Source organism: Syngnathus leptorhynchus, chromosome 12, assembly GCF_054491065.1.
Source record: "Syngnathus leptorhynchus isolate UIUO chromosome 12, UIUO_Slep, whole genome shotgun sequence".
Classification (NCBI taxonomy): Eukaryota; Metazoa; Chordata; class Actinopteri; order Syngnathiformes; family Syngnathidae; genus Syngnathus; species Syngnathus leptorhynchus.
Genome location: NC_141206.1, coordinates 10,881,938 through 10,901,037, shown reverse-complemented (window position 1 = coordinate 10,901,037; position 19,100 = coordinate 10,881,938). Strand labels below are relative to the sequence as shown.

The 19,100-nt window shown below is 47.2% G+C and overlaps 5 protein-coding genes across 17 annotated transcripts in view; 3 read left to right on the top strand and 2 right to left on the bottom strand.

Annotated features, from left to right (window-relative positions):
- Positions 1–8: 8 nt before the first annotated feature.
- On the bottom strand, positions 9–2,889 carry st6galnac6 (ST6 (alpha-N-acetyl-neuraminyl-2,3-beta-galactosyl-1,3)-N-acetylgalactosaminide alpha-2,6-sialyltransferase 6). 6 transcript variants are annotated; one of them, XM_085926509.1, is made up of 6 exons: positions 2,870–2,889; positions 1,790–1,839; positions 1,269–1,475; positions 772–1,187; positions 525–632; positions 9–447 (listed from the first exon to the last, which is right to left on the bottom strand). In XM_085926509.1, the coding sequence occupies exons 2-6, from the start codon at positions 1,799–1,801 to the stop codon at positions 261–263; spliced, it is 930 nt and encodes a 309-aa protein (XP_085782635.1). In that variant the 5' UTR covers positions 1,802–1,839; positions 2,870–2,889; the 3' UTR covers positions 9–260. The 6 variants fall into 6 exon arrangements, with proteins under 6 accessions (XP_085782635.1, XP_085782639.1, XP_085782633.1 ...); XM_085926513.1 differs by having other exon boundaries at positions 1,269–1,401; positions 2,870–2,884; XM_085926507.1 differs by lacking the exon at positions 2,870–2,889 and adding an exon at positions 2,026–2,320.
- A 776-nt stretch (positions 2,890–3,665) lies between these two features.
- st6galnac4 (ST6 (alpha-N-acetyl-neuraminyl-2,3-beta-galactosyl-1,3)-N-acetylgalactosaminide alpha-2,6-sialyltransferase 4) lies at positions 3,666–6,039 on the bottom strand. 2 transcript variants are annotated; one of them, XM_085926321.1, is made up of 5 exons: positions 5,044–6,029; positions 4,790–4,948; positions 4,249–4,658; positions 4,057–4,164; positions 3,666–3,950 (listed from the first exon to the last, which is right to left on the bottom strand). In XM_085926321.1, exons 1-5 carry the CDS (start codon positions 5,053–5,055, stop codon positions 3,749–3,751), a joined length of 891 nt encoding a protein of 296 aa, XP_085782447.1. In that variant the 5' UTR covers positions 5,056–6,029; the 3' UTR covers positions 3,666–3,748. The 2 variants fall into 2 exon arrangements, with proteins under 2 accessions (XP_085782447.1, XP_085782448.1); XM_085926322.1 differs by having other exon boundaries at positions 3,740–3,946; positions 5,044–6,039.
- On the top strand, positions 5,442–10,952 carry miga2 (mitoguardin 2). 6 transcript variants are annotated; one of them, XM_085926320.1, is made up of 15 exons: positions 5,442–5,830; positions 6,604–6,813; positions 6,970–7,165; positions 7,234–7,349; positions 7,470–7,602; positions 7,682–7,815; positions 7,894–8,011; positions 8,103–8,218; positions 8,294–8,406; positions 8,508–8,580; positions 8,745–8,831; positions 8,978–9,076; positions 9,154–9,288; positions 9,362–9,532; positions 9,647–10,952. In XM_085926320.1, the coding sequence occupies exons 2-15, from the start codon at positions 6,718–6,720 to the stop codon at positions 9,836–9,838; spliced, it is 1,779 nt and encodes a 592-aa protein (XP_085782446.1). In that variant the 5' UTR covers positions 5,442–5,830; positions 6,604–6,717; the 3' UTR covers positions 9,839–10,952. The 6 variants fall into 6 exon arrangements, with proteins under 6 accessions (XP_085782446.1, XP_085782444.1, XP_085782443.1 ...); XM_085926318.1 differs by having other exon boundaries at positions 5,444–5,618; positions 6,955–7,165; XM_085926317.1 differs by having other exon boundaries at positions 5,444–5,640; positions 6,955–7,165.
- Positions 10,953–11,082: 130 nt separating this feature from the next.
- Positions 11,083–14,789, top strand: dolpp1 (dolichyldiphosphatase 1). Its single transcript, XM_085926323.1, has 8 exons — positions 11,083–11,199; positions 12,039–12,139; positions 12,206–12,290; positions 12,365–12,464; positions 12,585–12,683; positions 12,757–12,885; positions 12,974–13,063; positions 13,134–14,789. The coding sequence occupies exons 1-8, from the start codon at positions 11,124–11,126 to the stop codon at positions 13,168–13,170; spliced, it is 717 nt and encodes a 238-aa protein (XP_085782449.1). The 5' UTR covers positions 11,083–11,123; the 3' UTR covers positions 13,171–14,789.
- A 2,152-nt stretch (positions 14,790–16,941) lies between these two features.
- The window catches only part of rapgef1b (Rap guanine nucleotide exchange factor (GEF) 1b), a 79,705-nt gene continuing 77,546 nt past the window's right edge, over positions 16,942–19,100 (top strand). For both annotated transcript variants that reach the window (XM_085925498.1, XM_085925496.1), the window contains exons 1-4: positions 16,942–17,374; positions 17,648–17,756; positions 17,844–17,979; positions 18,324–18,474. The gene's annotated coding sequence lies outside the window, so the exon portion shown is untranslated. The remainder of the gene's footprint in view (positions 17,375–17,647; positions 17,757–17,843; positions 17,980–18,323; positions 18,475–19,100) is intronic.

Sequence of the window (19,100 nt, the reverse complement as noted above, 5' to 3'; positions counted from 1 at the left end):
TAGTCAAATCAATATGATGTTTACTTCAGCCAAGTCAACAAATGCTTTGCTTCCTTTCAAACGTCAAACTAATCCAGCAAGTTGTTAGGCGACACTTGTACACCAGCGAGCCAGCATGCACTTGAGGATCTTTCCTTCCCCTAATTGATGATAAGATCAAGATAAAAAGACTGCAAACTTGTAAAAAATAGCTCACAACAAATCAAGAACAAAACATTCCACACGTCAGTATTTTCCCCTATCCAAGGGTCCATCTGTCCTCACCACGCGGGATGCGCGAAGGTAACGTTATAGTGCTGCGCCCAGCGGCCAAACACCTGCTTTTCAGTGATGAAGCGGTGGTGGTTCCCTCTTTGGTTGTTCTGGTTCTGCATGTACGTCACGCACTCGTCCGAACCGCGCGGCTTGTAGTAGTGATACGGCATCTTCTTGGATCCTGTCCGGTTCCTGCAAGAAGAAAAAAAAAAAAAACGTCACGGACGGACGGCCGTGTTCTTCGGAATAACCCCGACATACTCACTCACCCGCAGTAACTGGACGGAACCATCCCGTACACTTTGATGTTGTCACATATTTCGATGGCGATGACCATGGTGAACCAGCCCGTGCTCAGCCACGAGTTTGATTTGAATCTGAACAAGGAGAAAGGCACCAGGTGACATTTTAGGCTAGCCTAGATAGGGAAAAGGTGAGCTTTGCTGCCACCTTGTGGCTGAAGAGGCATTTTGTCGAAACGTTGTGGGCTCCTCGTTTAGAGCGTTCGCAACTCACCTGTCTCGCCCCGTCTCCAATTCAAAAAGCTTGTCGAATCGGAACATTTTCTCAGGCGCCAAGGTAAAACACGACGTTTTCTTGTAGGTGGAGCAAATCCTCTTGATGGATCTGTACACAGTGGCTTTGGAGTCCTTGGTGGTCTTGTTGGGGGGTCCCCAGAAGATGATGACGGGCTGGTAGTCGGCGCCCCCGACCATGAACTCGTTGGGGCGGCGGACCAGCCAGTGCACGCTGGAGTGGCCCACCACCCGCAGCGTGGTGCGCTTGCCCACGTCGGCCTCGTAGCCCGTCGTCGGCGCGTCGTTCATGCGGATCACGCACTCGGTGGCGTCGATCTCCTCGCCCGCTTTGGTGCCCAGCACGTGGCTGGAGCTGGTGACTAGGGCGCAGTACTGGCAGTGCTGGGTCATTCTCTGGGAGGGGGGGGTTGAAAACGATGAGGCTTTCTGACCAACTCCAAATCAATGATGTCATGACGCCAAGGTGGGCCTTACCTCATTGCCTAAGACGGCCACGTAGTCGTCTTTGGTGGCCCACGTCTTAAGGTTGGTGGGCCGGGGCGTGTGATTTTTGGCCATGTGGAAGGGCCCGTAGGCCGCCTGGCTGGCGCTGGTGCTGGCGCTGGAGCTGAACAAGATGAACAGCATCATGAGGATGAAGATGGCCACCGCGATAGCCACCCGCCGGGTCTGCGCTCCCGCCTGAGAAGACCAAAGTCACATCAGATACAAAGTGTAGTCCATCGAAATGCCGCGAGAGCGCCCTCTAGTGGAAACCTACTGAATGAGAATGTGGTAAGTTTCACATTTTAACACTTTTTTTTCTGTCGTAGTTTGGAATTCATTTGACTTTAATCCTTCTTCATAATGCTTCTTGTATTAGTTTATTAATAATGCAATCGTATCATATGCATGATTTAGCCTTTTTTTTTTTTTTTTTTAGATGACCTTATCAATCAATAGGGAGGATGTACGGGCCACGCCCTACCGAGCCTTCGCGGGTGCGTGTGTCATACCTTGAGTGCCATGCTTTTAGTTGTGTGTGGACACGCTGTCTGTGATGGTCCTGCAGCATATTAGGGCGGGGGGGGGGGGGCAGTGTTTATTTACAGCTCATGCTCGCCCATACTCTATGCTAAGCAAGCCGCTCGGTAAACATGCTCACATTATGACCAATCGCTATATTCTGCATCGCCCTAAATACGTGCAAGGTAAGAAAGAGCGGAATGAAATAGGAGAAATTCAAAATTACCATGTCACTCACTCAGCCCCGCGTGATTGACTCGGATTTCCCTCGAGCGGCTTGACCGTTTTGCTCGGGTGTTTTGTGGTTGCGCTGCGCGAAGCGGTTCCAAGGCGGGTTGCGAGCGAGCGCGCGACGCCTCGACGGGCTCTCATGATGATGCTTCTGTTTTGAGAGAGCGCTGCTCCGGCTTGCCTGCCACCGCCGCCGCCGCCGCAGCAGCAGCCCAGTCCATTTTGCTGCGACACTCGCTGACGTCAGCGGACGGACGCACAAGCAGGACCGGTACTATCTACCTCGCTGTAGCGGGAAGTCGACGACCCCCACCCACCCCCCCTCCCCCGCACACGCCCCTTTTGAGACTTGGCTCCATTTTTGGTTATGTAATTTTCATCCTCGGTACACTGTGAGAGTGTGCTGAATTGTCTTCGTGGTCTTCCCAAAACACTTGATGAAAAATGGCTGCTTGGAAAAAGATGTCAGATGTTTTCTCACGCCCCACAGACACGACGGTAAAAGTCAAACCCGGCGAGACCCATGATCTCATCGCTCTCAATAGTAGCTACGTTTTCTGCCCATACAAGGCCTTCTACTCAGTTGTTTTCTATATTGTGTGGTGCCTATACATGAGTGAAAGGACGCACTTTTGCTCAAGGCAAATAGCTCTTGTCCCCTCTGACTGTCCTTGGGCCTCACACAGAGACATGTGCAGGCAAAAATATACTACAAGAGGCAATCAGAACGTAGAAGACTTTTGGCCAACCCGTTGCTTTCAAAACGATATTCTTCATTCCTTTGACATTCATAGATTTACAAAACATACACATCAAATACAAAAGTAAAACATACATACCATTTTGGTATGGTATTGACGTGTGTCTTGGAATCTGGCAATCGTAGAGAGCGGCAACACACCAGACTGACCGGTGTCTCGTGACAATTCAAAAAGAACAAACGTGTTGATGTTGAAAGGTTGCTTTCCTTCCTTCCTTCCTTCCTTCCTTCGCTTCCCCCAACGGGCCCACTTCAACGTTAGCAGATGGAAAACAAGTGTTGCCTTGATTGCTCAGCCCCGCCTGTACTTTCTGCGGAAACTCGGGCGAGCGAGTGCTCCTCCTGCCGTCATGACCGCATTCTGCCGTGGGACCATTGAGAGCGTCCTCTCCAATTGTATCGCTGTGTGGGGTGATAGCTGCACTGAATACAACGTGAAGGCCCTGCAGCGCACAGTGAACACGGCTAGTAAGATCATTGGCGCTTCACTCCCCTCCCTGAAGGACATTTACACCTCCCATCTTGTTGTGTGTCTTCTGTCCTCTGGGAAGAGGTACAGGAGCCACCAGACTCAGAAACAGCTTCATACTTCAAGCTGTCAGGATCCTGAACTCTTTCCACCCACACCCTCGGCTGCATATGTTCTGGCTGTCAGCTGTATGCACGCTTGCTCCATTTTGCTCCTCTTATTTGTCTATTTGTTTATTGTTTATTTATTTCGGTTATTTGCTTATTCATTGCTCTTATCTATAGTCACCGTGGGAGGTTGGGAAACGTAATTTCGATCTCTTTGTGTGTCTTAACGTGAAGAAATTGACAATAAAGCAGACTTTGACTTTGTGATTTTAAGAAAAACACATTTTTGTCATGTGATTTTAATCAGAAAAATAGAACTCTATCAAAGTATATGGTGGCAGGAATAAGACGGTTGATCGCTCACTGACTGCCGACAAGTGACTCAGGAAGAAATGGACAAATTCCACGAGGGGTGCGTGAACTCCATTTTGAGGTCCGCGGCCCACTTGGCGTAGATGGCCTTCTCGGTGATGAAGCGATGGCCGCCGCGCCGCTTGCGCTCGTGGGCCTTGTACATCAGGCACTCGTCCGCCGCCGCCGCCTGGTCGTAGTAATGGTATAGCGCCGCTCTGTGATTGCTCTGTCTGACCATCAAAAACAGCTGGTCATTAGGCTTTCCCAATTTCAAAAGTCCCAAAGCTTCCGTGGGAATTCAGGGCTATAGATGAATACGATTGCGATGTGACTGACTTGCAGTAATCGGCGTTAATCATCCCAAAAACTCGAATGCGCTCGCACATCTCCCTAGCCAGCATCATGGTGAAGAACCCCGTGCTGAGGTACGCCCCAGACTTAATTCTGAAAGAGAGGTCCACAGGGTGGCGGCAAAGCACTACTTTTGTCTCAACCAAACTCCTCAGGTCACTTGAAATCAAACCGTACCTATTCTTTCCAGTTTCATTCTGGAACACGTCGTCGCAGAGCCGGATCCTCTCCGGGGTCATGGCGTAAAGTCTGGTGCCGGGATAACGGGCGGCGATCCTCCGTAGCGCGTTGAAGATGGTGCCCTTCCCGTCCGTCCTCATGTTCCTGTAGGGCCCCCAGAAGACGTACGCTGTGTCGGCTGCCTCTCGGAAATAGCGGCGCCCGTCTTTGAGCAGACGCGGGACGCTGGTGTGCGAGACCACGCGCACGCTGGTCCGGGCACCCACGTCGGTCTCGTAGCCTGCCGTGGGCGCGTCGTTCATGCGGATCACGCACGGGATTCGATCGATGTCGGCGCCGAGGCCGGCGCCGCGCATCTGGCCGGAGCTGGAGATCAAGGCGCACTGGTTGAAGTGCAGGTTTAGGAACTGAAATGCATGCCAAAAAAAAAAGGTAAATCCAGCTTGAATTTAGACAAAAGCAGTCATTTGCTGCCCTTCCTCTCTAGGCAATTGGAAGAGTTTTACCAGGTATAATGTAAATGCTTGAAAGGTGTCACCTGGTCCACCCTGTCAGGCCGGATCCTGACGTAGCCCCAGATTCCTTCTCTGGGCTTCGCGGCAGGGCGCGGTGGTGCACGGTCCCCCCGGCTGATCACATGTCCGAACCACAACACCGGGAGGCTTAGGAGGCTGAGCACGCAAAGCCAGTGGAGCGTCTGTGTGCGCGCACAAACATCGATGCACACGTCAAAGAAAGTTGATCAAACGAGCATGAAGTGGACGTGATGCATTCAAAGACACTCGTTCTTACCGTAGTTTTCATGTCACGGGCTTTGGAGGTCCCGGGACCGTTAACTCAGCGGGACTCATCTTATCCAATGTAGTCATTGGCAGGGTTGCATGAGAGCAGAGCTTCCGGTCCATCCAGGCGTTTCCAACAGCAAAACAAAAGTGAGCCCGAATGTTCATGTTTTTCTGGTTTTTATTGCTGAATACACGAAAATATGTGATACTGCAATTGCAATGTTGCGCTTTTAACGTCGTGTCGGAATACAGAAACGTCAAAAGCACGTGTCAGGTATCATGCTTTTATTTTGGAGAAACTATCGCCGTTTTGTGACAAACTGACTTTTGTTCAACTCATTTACTTCCGGTTTTCATCTGAGCGTTTTTGCGTCGCGCGTCAACATTGACACATCTGATTGGATTGTCGAAATACATAACCTCTGCTTGCTTTATCCGATTGGTCAATAATGCGGAAGTTCCCCCTACACCTTTACGCAATTGGCTATCAGTCGTGTCAGTATCACCACTACACATTTTGTTCTGCGGGACGGTTCCACCGTGACACAAGAATGCCCTTCCTTTGCCTATCGGATACCCACGGTATCGACCAAATACCTCCACGGTCATTATTATTCAGCTGTTAATATGATCCCGCGTTGGAATTTGCTGTAAAACTCTTCAAGTGTCAGTTGTCGCACCGGGTGTGATGTTCTCTGACAGGAGACGTGAGCTAGGCTAGCCAACTTGATAGCTAACGCCGCTTACCGCAATGTCCATTTGTTTTCCTCCAAATGTTATTCAATATAAAGAGTGTGAGTATAAACGTGGAGGTTTTCTACCGGGTTGCCAACCGCCTAGGTTGAATTGTGCAGCTTGGCATCGCTCATGTCATTTTTAACGGTTTCTGATTTTTAAAAAAAAGCCAGCTGTATGAGCTGTCATGTTTTCTAACATTTTTGTAAGCCAAAATAGCCTCTAAAATGACACAAAGGTGTGTATACTTAGCTATAATCTCGTTTTGATGTGGTCACAAATGTACTTATTCAGTTGCACCTTGTTTGTAAGATTCAGAATGACAAAAGCTTTGTTTAATGCCTTTATGTGCATTTGTTTGCCCACCTGACGTCACGGCAGTCTGTGCAAGTATCTTAAATTATTCTATTGATGGTTTGTGGTGAGTGATTTAACAATGTAATAATAATTCAAGTATTTGTGCAGCATGGAAAAGACCGTCCCCTGTTTGAAATGTTTTGTCGCCCTCTTGTGGCACCTATGCGCAACCACAAATTATTCCTGGATTTTTTTGGGCAATTCGTAGATTCAAAAAATGGGGGCTCGACGTATCTAAAAATTCCTGGGGAATTCCTGTGTAGTGTTTAGGGAGCACTTAAACGTTTCAGAACACAGCCGTAGTGTTTGTTTTCTTTGTTTTTCTAAGTACCAGTTTTCTGGCCACCTTTCCCCCGCTAACCGGTTAATGCAAGCTTAGTTACCTGGCCTTGTGTTAATACCCTGTCTGGAGCAGCGGGAGGTGGCCTTCCTTCCAGGGGGAAGACCTTGTGCTGATGTATTTTTTGCGTTGCAGGCTAATGCCGGGAAAGTAAAAGGCAAATCTCCCGAGCTTGGCTCGCCCCAGCGCTTCAGGTGAAGGCTTTTTGGCTTTTCTTCCGAGAGCGGTTGCCACTGGCCTCGCCCGGAGATGTCCTTGAGAAGAACGGAGGGCGTGTCCGTCGCACAGGCCTTGGCCATGACGGTCGCAGAGATACCCGTGTTCCTCTATTCTACGTTTGGCCAGGTAAAGAGGGCTACAGTGTCGTTACCGAAACCTGTTTTTATAATCTTGTCAAAGTCAAACCAGATTTGCGCTGCTTTATCATCAAATACAAACCAAATAAATATTGAAAAATATTACAAATATTTGATCATTTCCTCTCAGTCCATCTTCTCGCAGCTGAGGCTGAGCCCGAGCTTGAAGAAGGTGCTGTTTGCGACGGCGCTGGGCAGCGTGGCCTTGGCGCTCACCGCCCACCAACTGAAGCGGCGCGGCAGGAAGCGGAAGCAGGCCGTCCGCACCGAGGAGGACCGGGTGCCCACGGGCGTGCCCGAAGCGCTTCTCAGGACGGGGAGGCCCTCGTCGTTGAGGAGAGGTAGCTCGCCGGCCGCCCGATATTTGCCAGTCGTACTTTTCCGCCGTGACGTCACTTCCGGCCCGCAGTTCCGCCGACGGGCCGACAGGTGATGAGCCCCGGTACTCGCAGCAACGACACGCTGAGCGGCATCTCGTCCCTGGCGCCCAGCAAACATTCGAGCTCCTCGCACAGCCTGGCGTCGGTAAGTTTCCATCATCTCTCTGCGAGTAGATATTTGAAGACACCGGCTGACATTCTCTCTTAGTTTTGAAATCAGCAGCCATACATGTCATCTAATAATGGGTATGTCCCCCTCCCACAGATGCGAGTCGCCAGCTCGCCCAATCAGTCGGCCAACCCGCCGACGCCCTGGGAGGCTGAGGAGGCGGCGGCGGGGGAGCCCTTGGCGGCGGCGGCGGTCGAGGACGCCAATGCGGAGAATCTCTACTTAATGGGTAAAGTCAAATTTCGGCGGACATATGACGACCTTCCCTGTCAGTAACAAAGCGAGGACGTTGTGGGCGCCGGCGTCAGGCATGGAGCTGTTCGAGGAGGCCCTCCAAAAATGGGAGCAGGCGCTGCATGCTCGCCACACCCGCAGAAACTTGAGTTCCAGCAACAGCAGCTTGGCGCTGCCGGGGGCGCCGTGCGGGGGGGACCTTCCCACAGTAAGTTAAAAAAAAAAAAAAAAAAAAAAGATTATGATTGAATTTCTTTTTTTGAAGAATTGCTCTCACTCCTTTCAGATGGAAGCTAACAACAAAGTGTTTGCCGACAAGCTGGAGACGCTGCTGCACCGGGCGTACCACCTGCAGGAGGATTTTGGCGGCAGCATTCCCACAGAAAGCCTGCTGGCTGACTTTGGTAAGACAACCACCAGAAAAAAACAGGATGAAGATCAAAGATCAGCATCTTGCATTCGAGCCTTTTGCTAAATGTGCTTCCCCCCTCCCAGTAGAGAGCGAGGGCACGCTCATCTTACCCCCGCTGGAGAGTTTCCGCATGGCGGCAAGCGACGACGACGACGCCGCCACGGTCTCGTCCGACGACTCCTTCTTCTCGGCCGTGGAGGTCGCCCGCGTTCGCAGTCGCCGCCGTTGGGACCGCGAGGTGATATTTGATGGAACTTGTATTTTTGGGGTGCAGATGTTTGACGCCGTTTCGCTACAAGAGCCCTACCAGCTCTTGAAACCCGCCGCTCTCTACGAGGAAGCTCTAGCTCGTGTTAGGGAGGACCGCGTGGCCTACAGGTCGCTGAGGTACACCGAGAAAGCACCATTTCTGAATTCAGTTCTCCGGCGTTTCAGTTTAGCTTTAGCCAAATGGCATTCACTAGTTGTGATTTTTTTGTTGTTGCCAGGACCGAACTACTTGAATGTTACGGTGACCAGGACTTCCTGGCCAAGCTGCACTGTGTCAGGCAAGCATTCCAGGTGGGTGCGCACCTTCCCAGCCGCCATACACAAGTACAAAGAGAAGCGGGCAAAAGGCAAAGAATGCAAGCACAAATCAAAGTTTTCAATGATGCACCCACGGGGGGGAAAACAAAACAAAAACATAACACAATAAAGTCCAAAGACTCCCACTTGTGATTCAGGCGCTGTTGCTGGATGAGACGCACCGCACGTTCTTCATGGAGACGGGCAAGCAGATGATTGCCGGCCTGATGGTGAAGGCCAACAAGGTGAAAGCAACAAGCCAAAATTTCGTGAATGATGGACGCAATTGACAACACACGCAAACATCGCTTGAAAAAGTTGCCATCAAATGGAGACTCGCTCTTCTTCTTTGCTGGAGAATAAATCTGGCTATTTTTGCCATCGCGTTCAGAGTCCAAAAGCGTTCCTGGAGAGCTACGAGGACATGCTGCTCTACACTCAGCGAGAGGAGGCGTGGGCCGTCACCAAGATGGAGCTGCAGGGCCGCGGGGTGAGCCTTGTCTTGTGGGCGTGGCTTACTCGGCTCGATGAGCGGTGCTGTTTCATGTTGGATTGCACCTTTTCAAGGTGGTGTGCATGACATTCTTTGACATCGTGCTGGACTTCATCTTGATGGACGCCTTTGAAGACCTGGAGAACCCGCCCTCGTCCGTGGTGGCCGTGCTGAGGAACCGATGGCTCTCGGACAGCTTTAAAGAAACGGTGAGGTTGGAGGGCGCCCCGCCCCCTCTCATGTTGGCGTGCTCCATCCGAACCCGTTGCGCTTGTGTTCCAGGCTCTGGCGACGGCTTGCTGGTCGGTGTTGAAGGCCAAAAGGCGACTTCTCATGGTTCCCGACGGCTTTATCGCCCACTTCTACGCCATATCGGAGCACGTGAGCCCGGTTTTAGCCTTCGGCTTTTTGGGCCCCAGGCAACACTTGAGCGAAGTGTGTACCATTTTCAAGGTGAGCTGGGGACGCGTGTGCTCGGATGTCATGTTTCTCGTCCCGATGGCAATCATTTGAAAAGCTTTTAAGCTGCTACTGGTCAATGACTACGCTCAACTCAACTGTCTGCAGCAACAAATCGTGCAGTACCTCAAGGACATGTTCGACCACGACAAGGTGCGCTTCACAACAGTGGAGTGCTTGGCAGAGGACATCCTGAAACTCTCACACCGCCGCAGCGAGATCCTGCTGGGCTACCTGGGCATTGACGGCCTCCAGGAGCTCAACGGCGGCCCGCACGGCGACATGCAGGGACCCCACTAAACTGCACGAGGTGTGTGTGTGTGCAAGGGGAGGGGGGGTCACTCTCACCCCTCCTCCAACTCACTCATCAGGTTATCAGCTACTATCAAGAAGTCCATCACGGAACAAAGGACGCGTCCGACACGCGACCGGCAGCTCTTCAAACGTCACCCGTGTGTACAGCCTATATGGCAGCACAACCCCTTGCTGCGTCTTTGTGCATTTTAGATGAAATCATGACTGACTTCCAAGGAGGATAAGTTGCCCTTATAGTCTACTTGAATGGCGTTGTACTGCAGCTATTTATTCCAGTCCAATCGTGGGAGCGCCAACACGTGTCCTCTGCCATAGGCCGTCAAAGCAGAGCACTTGGTCAATCCAACCTCAGAGACATCCAAAACATTTCAACCTACTCACAAAATGTTTGGGATATTTGAGGGAACCTAAAATGCACTCTTGACATTTACAGGTCAGTGTATATTGACCACTAAATATTGATGTATTTATGAGAAGGTTTGTAGAGGATGAAAGCGACATGTCAGAAAAACCTCATGCTCAGTGCCATGGTAAAGGTGTGAGGAGTGCTACCTGTGGCTTGGGACGCGTCGCACATGATTGACACTGATACATATCTACCTTTATTCATGCCATATTTCTTTATGCTTAAGAGATGGTGAAGATTGTACATAAGAGATATATTCCCCCCCCACAAAAAAACCCATAACCTATCATTGTGGTTTGTGATTTTTATCCTTTCCCTTTTATTTAAAGTCTTTGTCTGCGTGTGCAATCCGATCCCCCGCTGGAAAGATCCATGCTCATCTATTAAGTAATGTGCATGAAAAATGGGCAGTTTCAAACAAAAAAGTTACTTTTTCCTTTTCTGACTTGCATGGGAAATTCATATGAGCAAAATTTGACTCTGCACAGCTTATCCAATGGTGTTAATTTATAATTGCCAAAACATTGAGGGGAAAAAAATCAGTTAATTATTGTGTTGTCACCCTGCCTTTTTTTTTAAATTCTTTCATTTTCGATGCTTGTAAAAATTGTAAATTGATGATGGTTCTCTGTATTAAATGTTATTTTTTGTTATTAAACAATACTATGCCACTGTTGGGATTATTGAAGTAAATATACAAAACTGCTGGTGTTTGTATTCATTGTTCATTCAATAATTCTTTGGACTTCCGGCTCTCCGCTCCTCTCTTGTTATGATTGGTTGGCACTAAGGCCTTTCGCTGCTCACCATTGGCTGGCCTTGCGCGATGGGTGTGTCTTGACCGGTGGTTGCGTCCGGGTAAAGATGGCGTTGGAAGAGCAGTGCTCGGCGCCACCTCGATGGCGGTCCATATCGCTAACACACGTCGAGTTTGCCGAGGGTAAGTGGACTCGACGTTTTTTCGCCTGACGACCGACCCTCGGTTGACGGCCCGGCGTCTTTTCGTGTGTCGTCCCTCGTGAATGGAAACGCACAGTTGCCCAGTGTTGCCAAATTGTGCGACGCCGCGAAGCGCAAAACGTCACCGTGCTTGCTAAATTGTGAGACGACGCGCATGCGCACTCTGTGACAGTGGGCACAATGAAGGCTAGGGAGTTAGCTTAAGAGAAGAGTTGATATAGGCGTTTGTTTTTGTCCCCATAGGGAATTCAACAAACATTACGCGTCCCCAGCTCCTCTCACATTTAATTCACGGTGAAAGATGAAAATCAAAGTGTTAATAATAATAATAAGCTCTTCCTTTGAGGACTCTTACTAACACTGACGCTAGCTCACTGGGCTGACTGTTAGCATTGCTAGCACCTAACATAAAGAACAGCATGTTTAAAAGATGATCATTTAACATTTCAATGAAGGACTAATGTGCTTTGATTGTGTTTCCCAAAACTAAGCTCAGTGCTCTAAATGGGACGCGGGTGAATTTCTAATTGGGTCAGAATCTAGTAGGTGTGTGATAGTGTCATAGTTAGAGATGACGAGTTTCATTTTTGAAATGTATATATTTCTCTCTAGTCCACTTAAAAGCAGAAAAAAAGTACAAAATAAGCAAATGACTGCAAATACAGCACTTGAAAGACTCGGTACCAAAGAATATTGAAGTTGAATATATCATTGTTTGGAGTGGACCTAGATAGCTCCTTCCTTCCATTATGATTTGAGAATAGGGAAGGAGTGAACGAGTGACTTCCCACGGCTTATCGTTGTGGTTTGTGGTTTCAGATGACCTGACGGGACACCTGCTGGCCTACATCAGCCTTCTGCCTCTTGCCATCCTGGTGGGCTTTGTGACCCTCATTGTTTTTAAACGGGAGCTGCACACGGTAGGTGGGAAGCGCAAGTTTGACACGGCGGCTAAAGAAACAGCTTGACGTCTCCTTTCTCCGCAGATTTCCTTCTTTGGTGGGCTCACCCTCAACGAGGCTGTGAACTGGATGCTCAAGCACATACTCCGAGAGCCGCGGCCATGTGCAGGTAGGCCAAACCGCGCCTTCCTCCGTCAAAGTGGGCCCAGCGAGTGACCGAGCGACCGCGTGGTTTGTCGGCAGGGACTCATTCGGCGTTGAGCAGCGACTATGGGATGCCGTCCAGTCATTCCCAGCTCATCTGGTTCTTTGTTGTTTACTTTTTTCTTTTTCTATATTTAAGGTGAGTGTGACACACGTGTGCGTGGGCTTTTAGAAAAAGTCTGCACACCCCTGTAGAAATCCCAGGTGTGTGCGATGGAAATAAAACGAGGTCAAGATCTTGTCTCGCCTTCGCCCTCAGAATGCACCAGACCAACAACGCTCGCTGCGTGGACCTCCTGTGGAGACACGTCCTGTCCATCGTCCTGTTGGGCGTGGCCTTGGCCGTCTCCTACAGCAGGTGTGCGCCCCCGAAATCCAGCCCGCCTTCCTCGTCGGTCCTGCGTGTCGCGTAACCGTTTGCGCTTTGCAAGGGTGTACCTGCTGTACCACACGTGGAGCCAGGTTTTCTACGGCGGCGTGGCGGGCAGCGTCATCGCCGTGCTCTGGTTCTTCATCACGCAGGAGCTGCTCACCCCGTTGTTCCCCAAAATAGCCGCATGGTAAGTCGCTTTGCAAAAGAGCATTTTTTTAAAAATTGAATTCAGATGATTCAATCATGAATCCATATATCTCTGTGTTTTGGGGCAGGCCTGTATCCGAGTACTTCCTGGTGCGCGACACCAGCCTGATTCCCAACATCTTGTGGTTCGAGTACACGGTGACGCGTTCGGAAGCCAGGTAAGGTTGGCCGAGCACGTGCAAGTGGGCCGCTTGTTACATGAGCGAGCGCCTTCTTCACCTCTTTCAGAAACAGACAACGAAAGCTGGGCACCAAACTCCAGTGAGCCCCTTCGCGCGCATTTGACACAAAAACACTGGAGGACTTTTGGACTCGAGTTGCCGGGTAGAAAAAACAAAGCGGGGAGGCACTGGCAGTGAGCTTGTACACACACACACACACGCGCACACGCACACACGCACGCACGCCTCGTCCTTGTACAGCTCGTTCGTGCATGCCACGCCGTGCAAGAGGCCAACTATTTAAACAATAGATGAAATATTTGAAGTGAGCGCACACTGATGGGGTCACCTGACCTCCCAGGAGCTGAACTGGAGGCTTTTCTCCACAACTAATTGTCACACTGTCATTGCAGCATTTTTTTTTTTTAATCTTCTGACACAAACCTGAGTTTTTCTTAATGCTGAAGAAATTTGTGATTTAGAGGGAAACAAATGCACTTTGTAAAAAAATTAATGACGCGCTGGTTAAATGTTAAGGACCCCCCCCCCCCCCCCCTTCCATTGGAACAGTCTGCAGACGGGGTGGCCCGACACTCGAATCCTTGCTTGATACCGCGGACGGTGGGGCCGCCGTAAAGTTGGATCTCCCTGTCGTGCTTTGCTTTGGACACTTATCAAAATTGTGCTTAGATATTAACGAGTTCTTTTCTTATCACCAAACCTTCTGGACTTTGTGAAAACCTTCCGAGGGAATGAATGGTAAAGACTTTTTCTTTCATCATCATCCTTTTTGAATGTATTTGCAGACTTTTTTTTGATTTTTACAAGTGACATTGTAATACAAGAAATGAAATCGTACATTTCAGCCAATCAGTGGGTTCATTTCAGTCGTTTGCTTGAGAAGCTAACAAAACAATTTTTTTTTCTCCAACTCAAGCCCAAAGCGTTTCCACTGGTTAGTGTCAAAAACCAACCCAAACTTGAAGCGTAGCGTAAAAAGAATACATTGACCATACTTGGACATGCAGTGTTTTTGCCTGATAGCAAAGATAAGAAACAGTCAAATAGATTTTGAATTGTTGTTAAAATGATGTTCCATATTCTGTCTTCATTTACATTTTTCACTTTTGAGCTACTGAAATGAAGCTTTTTCTATGAACTCAATTCAGTATTTTATAACTATTTTTTTTTCAGTTAGCTTCTTTGAGAAATTAAGCAAAAATTACTGCAGTAAATTTATTTTCATTGCCATTTATTTGTCCAATTTCAAGATTTTTTTTTCTCCCCCCACAGTTTTATTCTTCATGAACGTTTGTGTGCAAATCCAAGTTTACAGAAAAGCAGGTCATTTTTGGACCAAGGTGTTTTTGATTTGCTTTTTATGCCTCATTTGCGTCTTGGACTTTCTTTTTTTTTTTTTAAAGAGTTTTTGTAATGATCATGTTCTTGTTCATATAAGTTTCTTTTGTGTACATTTCTAAGACAACATTCTGCATCTTTTTCAAGAGCGCTTAAATCCTGTTTTTTTTTTTTTAAATCATTTTTGAAGAAAGGGAAAAAAAAGAATAAAAATCCATAAACAAGGCTGGTTGTAGCATGTGATGATGTGGAATTCCGACCACTGGCGATCTGAGTGTCATATCAGTATCATAAAGGGAAAGAGAAATATGATTTTCTTGTGTATTCTCTATCAGGCTGAATAAACGTGTTGACGTACAAAGTTCCACTTGAAATACCACGTCTCCTCTTTTACCTTTACTAAATTGTCACCAGCTCAAACATGAGAGACTCAGGAGCGTAAATATGTAATTTCTCCCCCTCCTTCCAGAAAGAAATGCTCTAAAAATACAGTTGCGTTGAGCGCAGAGTGACCCCCCCCGGAAAATGCCTCATTTGTCCGCCAGAGGGCGACATACACTCAACTAGCGCCAGTTTTTACCAAATAGTTTTTTAAATTGCTCTTGTAACATTAAAATTTGCAATCAATGTAACTTAACTTTAGGCAAACTAATTTAAAATGAGTTTAAACATGTGGAGATATACTTTTAAAAGAGTTATGTATTTTGAAAAGATGCAGATCACATGGTTTCTCGCGCAGCATCCATTTTGACAGCTCTTTGTCCTCAGTGCAAAAGGCCACACGCTTGGCTGGATACTTTTGCTCAGTCCCGTAATTGTTTCTTTCTGCCCCACCGACTTCCCGTGATCATATTCATGAAATGGAAAAAAAAAAAAAACACAACAAGCTGGGCCCTCATCAATTTTGTATCAGGCCCCGTTTGTGCGATCATCGCACCGGCGCTGCTAAAGAATCAAAATCCCCTGATAAATATAAATGCCTTCCTGATGAACAAATCAAGCGCAACATTTCCCCCAAAACAAACTAGAGCATGTCGCGTGGAAATTTGTTGGTCTCAGGTGCTCCGAGGTCTGGCGACAACCTCACAATCTCGTCCTGTGCCCATTTAAACGCTCCCGTTGAATGAGCCGCAAAGCCGTGGAAGCACAAAAGGTCTGACAAGAATTTCAAAACAAATCAACAATTGTAAATGGGTTATTTAGGGAAGCTTATGTGAACTCCCCCAAAAGTCATTTCCCCTCCCTCATCGACTTGCCCGAACGTTGAGCTAGCGCATTTTCACATCTAATCCTTCCAGCTCGGATTTGACCTCCAGTCGGAGGGAAGACGGCAAAATGCTGGCTGGCGGAGGTGTTAATGAGCTACGTGTGAACATTCTGGAAAGGATTCCCGTTGTCCGGGATTATAACTGAGAGCATTTTCTCCATATAACGAGGGCCGAAAAGATGGCTTGTTGCCAATCACCATTTTGGAGACATGCTTTCTCATTCAAAAACAGATGAAATGTTTTGTATTGTCAGAAAAGTGTTTCTTTGGCTTTTCTCTTCAAAAAACTCACAGGCATAATATTTTAAACCCACTCCCAGTAAAAAAATAAAATAAAAACCAAAACGACTTTTACTGCATCTTACTGAGCGGTACGACCGTTATGTATGTTTTGTACTGCCCTCAGGTGGCCAAAGTGCGTACTACATACTTTTCTGCGCAATATCCATAGAATTGAAAATACATTCGAATACTTTTCCTGTACGTTTTGATTTAAAAAAAAAATCACCCGTGCGAAAACGGCATACGCTGATAATCGAGCATCCTGCCAAAGATGGAGCACAAGTCCGGTCCAACATGCCCTCGCGCTCGGTGGCGACAAACGGCGAAGCAGACCTGCTGGCAGATGGCGCTCTCAGGCGCCCCGGAGGCGGCCTGCTGGCGAGGCGCTCGGCTTACACAAGTAACCCTGTTATCCGCCATTTCCGCTACACACCAGCCAAATTTCATCCGGGAAGAGTTGGGCGCTTCAAGCAGGAACATTTATTTATTTGAATGCTGTACTAAAAATAGCCCCCCCCCCCTCACAATTGTGCCTTCCCGGTTCACGCGCCTGCTTTTGTTGTTACAGTTCGTCCTGTTTTGTGTCTAAATAAAATGGTCTAGACTGTTCTTTTGAAATGGTGGCTGCTGACCTGTCATGGTTGTTTCGGAACTAAACGGGTGTTGCTGTGGCGCGAGTCCATCTGAAGCGCACTTGACACATCTCATTAGCCCCAGACATTTTAAACGAGGCCATTAACGTGCCCCTCGTGGCTCTTTAGCAATATTCGGAACTTCTCAAATCAATCGGAAATTTTAAATGCCCGCCTGCTGTGTTTTTTTTTTTTTGCTTCCCCTTAACCCTGGAAGACTTTTACACATTTAAAGTCTGCCATTTAGTTGGAGAACTCGCGTGATGCTCTGTATTCGCGTATCTCGACCAAAACTTGGAAGATGTGAGACATTTTATTGAGATGAGTGACAGAAACACATAGCGAACACCTTGGGATTAGGAAATTATGGAAAAAAATTATGGAAAGAAAAAGGAATTTACAACATGAAATTCATTTGGGGGCGGTCCTTTTAGCGCACTTGAAAAAAAGCTGTAATTGGAATAAGATAGCTGTAGAGGGCCGTCTTGTGTTTATACTGCCGAAAAAAGAAGAAGAAGAAAAAGAAGAAAGGTTTGTACCGACACAGGCATGGAGTTTTTATATTATGTGAACCGGAAGCCATTTTGCCTCCCGAACGAGTGCTTCGCTCACAGGAGCTGTCGAAATCCGGTCCTGGTTTTCCTTGCAACGCACCTGAAGCAAAAAGCGGGTAACGAACACAATTCCAGGCGCCGGGGGCCGCCCGCGTTTTACGGAACGTTCTACTCGTCAAAATTGGTCTCGTCTTGTTTTAGGTGAAGGACGAAGGTGAATTTAAATTTTTTAAATTGAATTCATTCTTTTTTTTAATGAATCTGTTTGTGTTATGACATTTTACCCCAAATTTACATCGTCGCTTTTTACGCCGGTTAATTAGCATGCTAGCTCGTTAGCTTCACTTTGGACCAGTTGGACGTGACGACCGCCAAATATCGGATACTTAACGCTTTCTGTTGACTTAGTTACACAATAATAACAATAAGGAATGGTAGGAGGTATAGTACATATACTTGGCCACTGATATTTCAATTTAATTTTCAGCTATGTCGGCACGTTAGCTTCATTTTGGATCAATTGTTTGAAGTGACGACCGCCAAAACGCCTTCCTGCTCCTGTTGACTAAGGTACACAATAATAACAAGAACGAGAGGTAGGAAGTATATATACTTGGTCACTGTTATTTAAATATTATTATCAGCTAGATATACTTGAGAGTTTTTAATTTTCTCTTTTACAGAAGTCTTCCATTTGTTGACATTAAGAAAATGAGAACAGATGCTAAGAAAAACACTGATTCTCAAAGTTATTCCCTCTCCACCAAGGACCAGCTCAACAAATTTAAAAAAAATAATAAAAAAAGGAAATGTTTTCAAGTAAGTTACAACTGTGCCATATTTGGACATTGATTCTTTGACTTACCACTAGAGGGAGGCCGCGAACCGCTAACTGGTACTACTCATTCAATCATTCATTCATTCATTCATTCATTCACTCACTCACTCACTCACTCACTCACTCACTCACTCACTCACTCACTCACTCACTCACTCACTCACTCACTCACTCACTCACTCACTCACTCACTCACTCACTCACTCACTCACTCACTCACTCATTCTCCGAATCGCTTTTTGTTTAATTTCAAAGCCTCTGGAAAGAGTAAAGCTGTTCACTGTAAATGATATACCTGAATATGATTAGATTCTCTGTATTGCAGATTTCTGGAACAAATCTGTTCATTGTACTGGACTTCAAAACAGTCCAAATGGAGTCACACTTAGATAAAGTTGGAGATGACAATCTCCAAAGTTGAGTGAACCAAAACAAAAAAGGAAATGATGGTTGTGGAAATGGCGTTCAGGAAGCAGGTCTGTGAAATTTCTTCTTTTTACTGTGGCCAATCAATTTGCTCTTATCGCTCGTAGGCATTGCAAATCAAATTTGGCATCATGATTTGACGATCTGATTATTGGTTTTATTGTGTTGACAAACTGTTGGAGAGTAGCCTATGCCTTTGTGTCAATGTAACGAAATGTATATGAAAAAAAAGTGACTGACATAAGGTAAGTGACTACAGTCAAGATGTGGCCGGAATAAAATGCTCGCGCTCAGTGTTGCAAAGATCAGTTCTTGTATTTTTTTATTACCTCCATCGTTTATTGTAACCTGAAAGGGAAAATAATTTCTACAAAAAATATTCAAATAATGCCATATATTATTCATTCTCGCTCTTGTTCCTGTTTACTGTGTGAAGATTAAATCTGGCTAAAGTGTGGCGGCAATCACTCATTCCCATAGCAACCGTAATACTGTGACTAAATCTATCTGCCGTGGCCCGTTGGCTATGATATCATAGAATAATATATGTAGAATCTCAGCGAACCGTTAAGTGGGCACATTAGATACGTACATGGACTTGAGATATGCTTGGAACACAAAATGCAGCAGAAAGAGTACAAGTCTGTGTTGGCGCTGTTTTTTTTTTTTTTTTTTG

Excerpts from the sequence above, each read along its gene's own strand:
- st6galnac6 (XM_085926509.1), bottom strand. Across the intron at positions 1,188-1,268 it reads TGGCCGTCTTAGGCAATGAG|AGAATGACCCAGCACTGCCA; the intron begins GTAAGGCCCACC and ends CCCCCCTCCCAG. Across the intron at positions 448-524 it reads GTTCCGTCCAGTTACTGCGG|GAACCGGACAGGATCCAAGA; the intron begins GTGAGTGAGTAT and ends TTCTTCTTGCAG.
- st6galnac4 (XM_085926321.1), bottom strand. Across the intron at positions 4,165-4,248 it reads AATGAAACTGGAAAGAATAG|AATTAAGTCTGGGGCGTACC; the intron begins GTACGGTTTGAT and ends CCTCTCTTTCAG. Across the intron at positions 3,951-4,056 it reads ATTAACGCCGATTACTGCAA|ACAGAGCAATCACAGAGCGG; the intron begins GTCAGTCACATC and ends TTTGATGGTCAG.
- miga2 (XM_085926318.1), top strand. The coding sequence starts at position 6,718 with ATGTCCTTGAGAAGAACGGAGGGCGTGTCCGTCGCACAGGCCTTGGCC. Across the intron at positions 6,814-6,954 it reads TCTATTCTACGTTTGGCCAG|TCCATCTTCTCGCAGCTGAG; the intron begins GTAAAGAGGGCT and ends ATTTCCTCTCAG. Across the intron at positions 8,832-8,977 it reads TGATGGTGAAGGCCAACAAG|AGTCCAAAAGCGTTCCTGGA; the intron begins GTGAAAGCAACA and ends CATCGCGTTCAG.
- dolpp1 (XM_085926323.1), top strand. The coding sequence starts at position 11,124 with ATGGCGTTGGAAGAGCAGTGCTCGGCGCCACCTCGATGGCGGTCCATA. Across the intron at positions 12,140-12,205 it reads TTAAACGGGAGCTGCACACG|ATTTCCTTCTTTGGTGGGCT; the intron begins GTAGGTGGGAAG and ends CTTTCTCCGCAG. Across the intron at positions 12,886-12,973 it reads TTCCCCAAAATAGCCGCATG|GCCTGTATCCGAGTACTTCC; the intron begins GTAAGTCGCTTT and ends GTTTTGGGGCAG.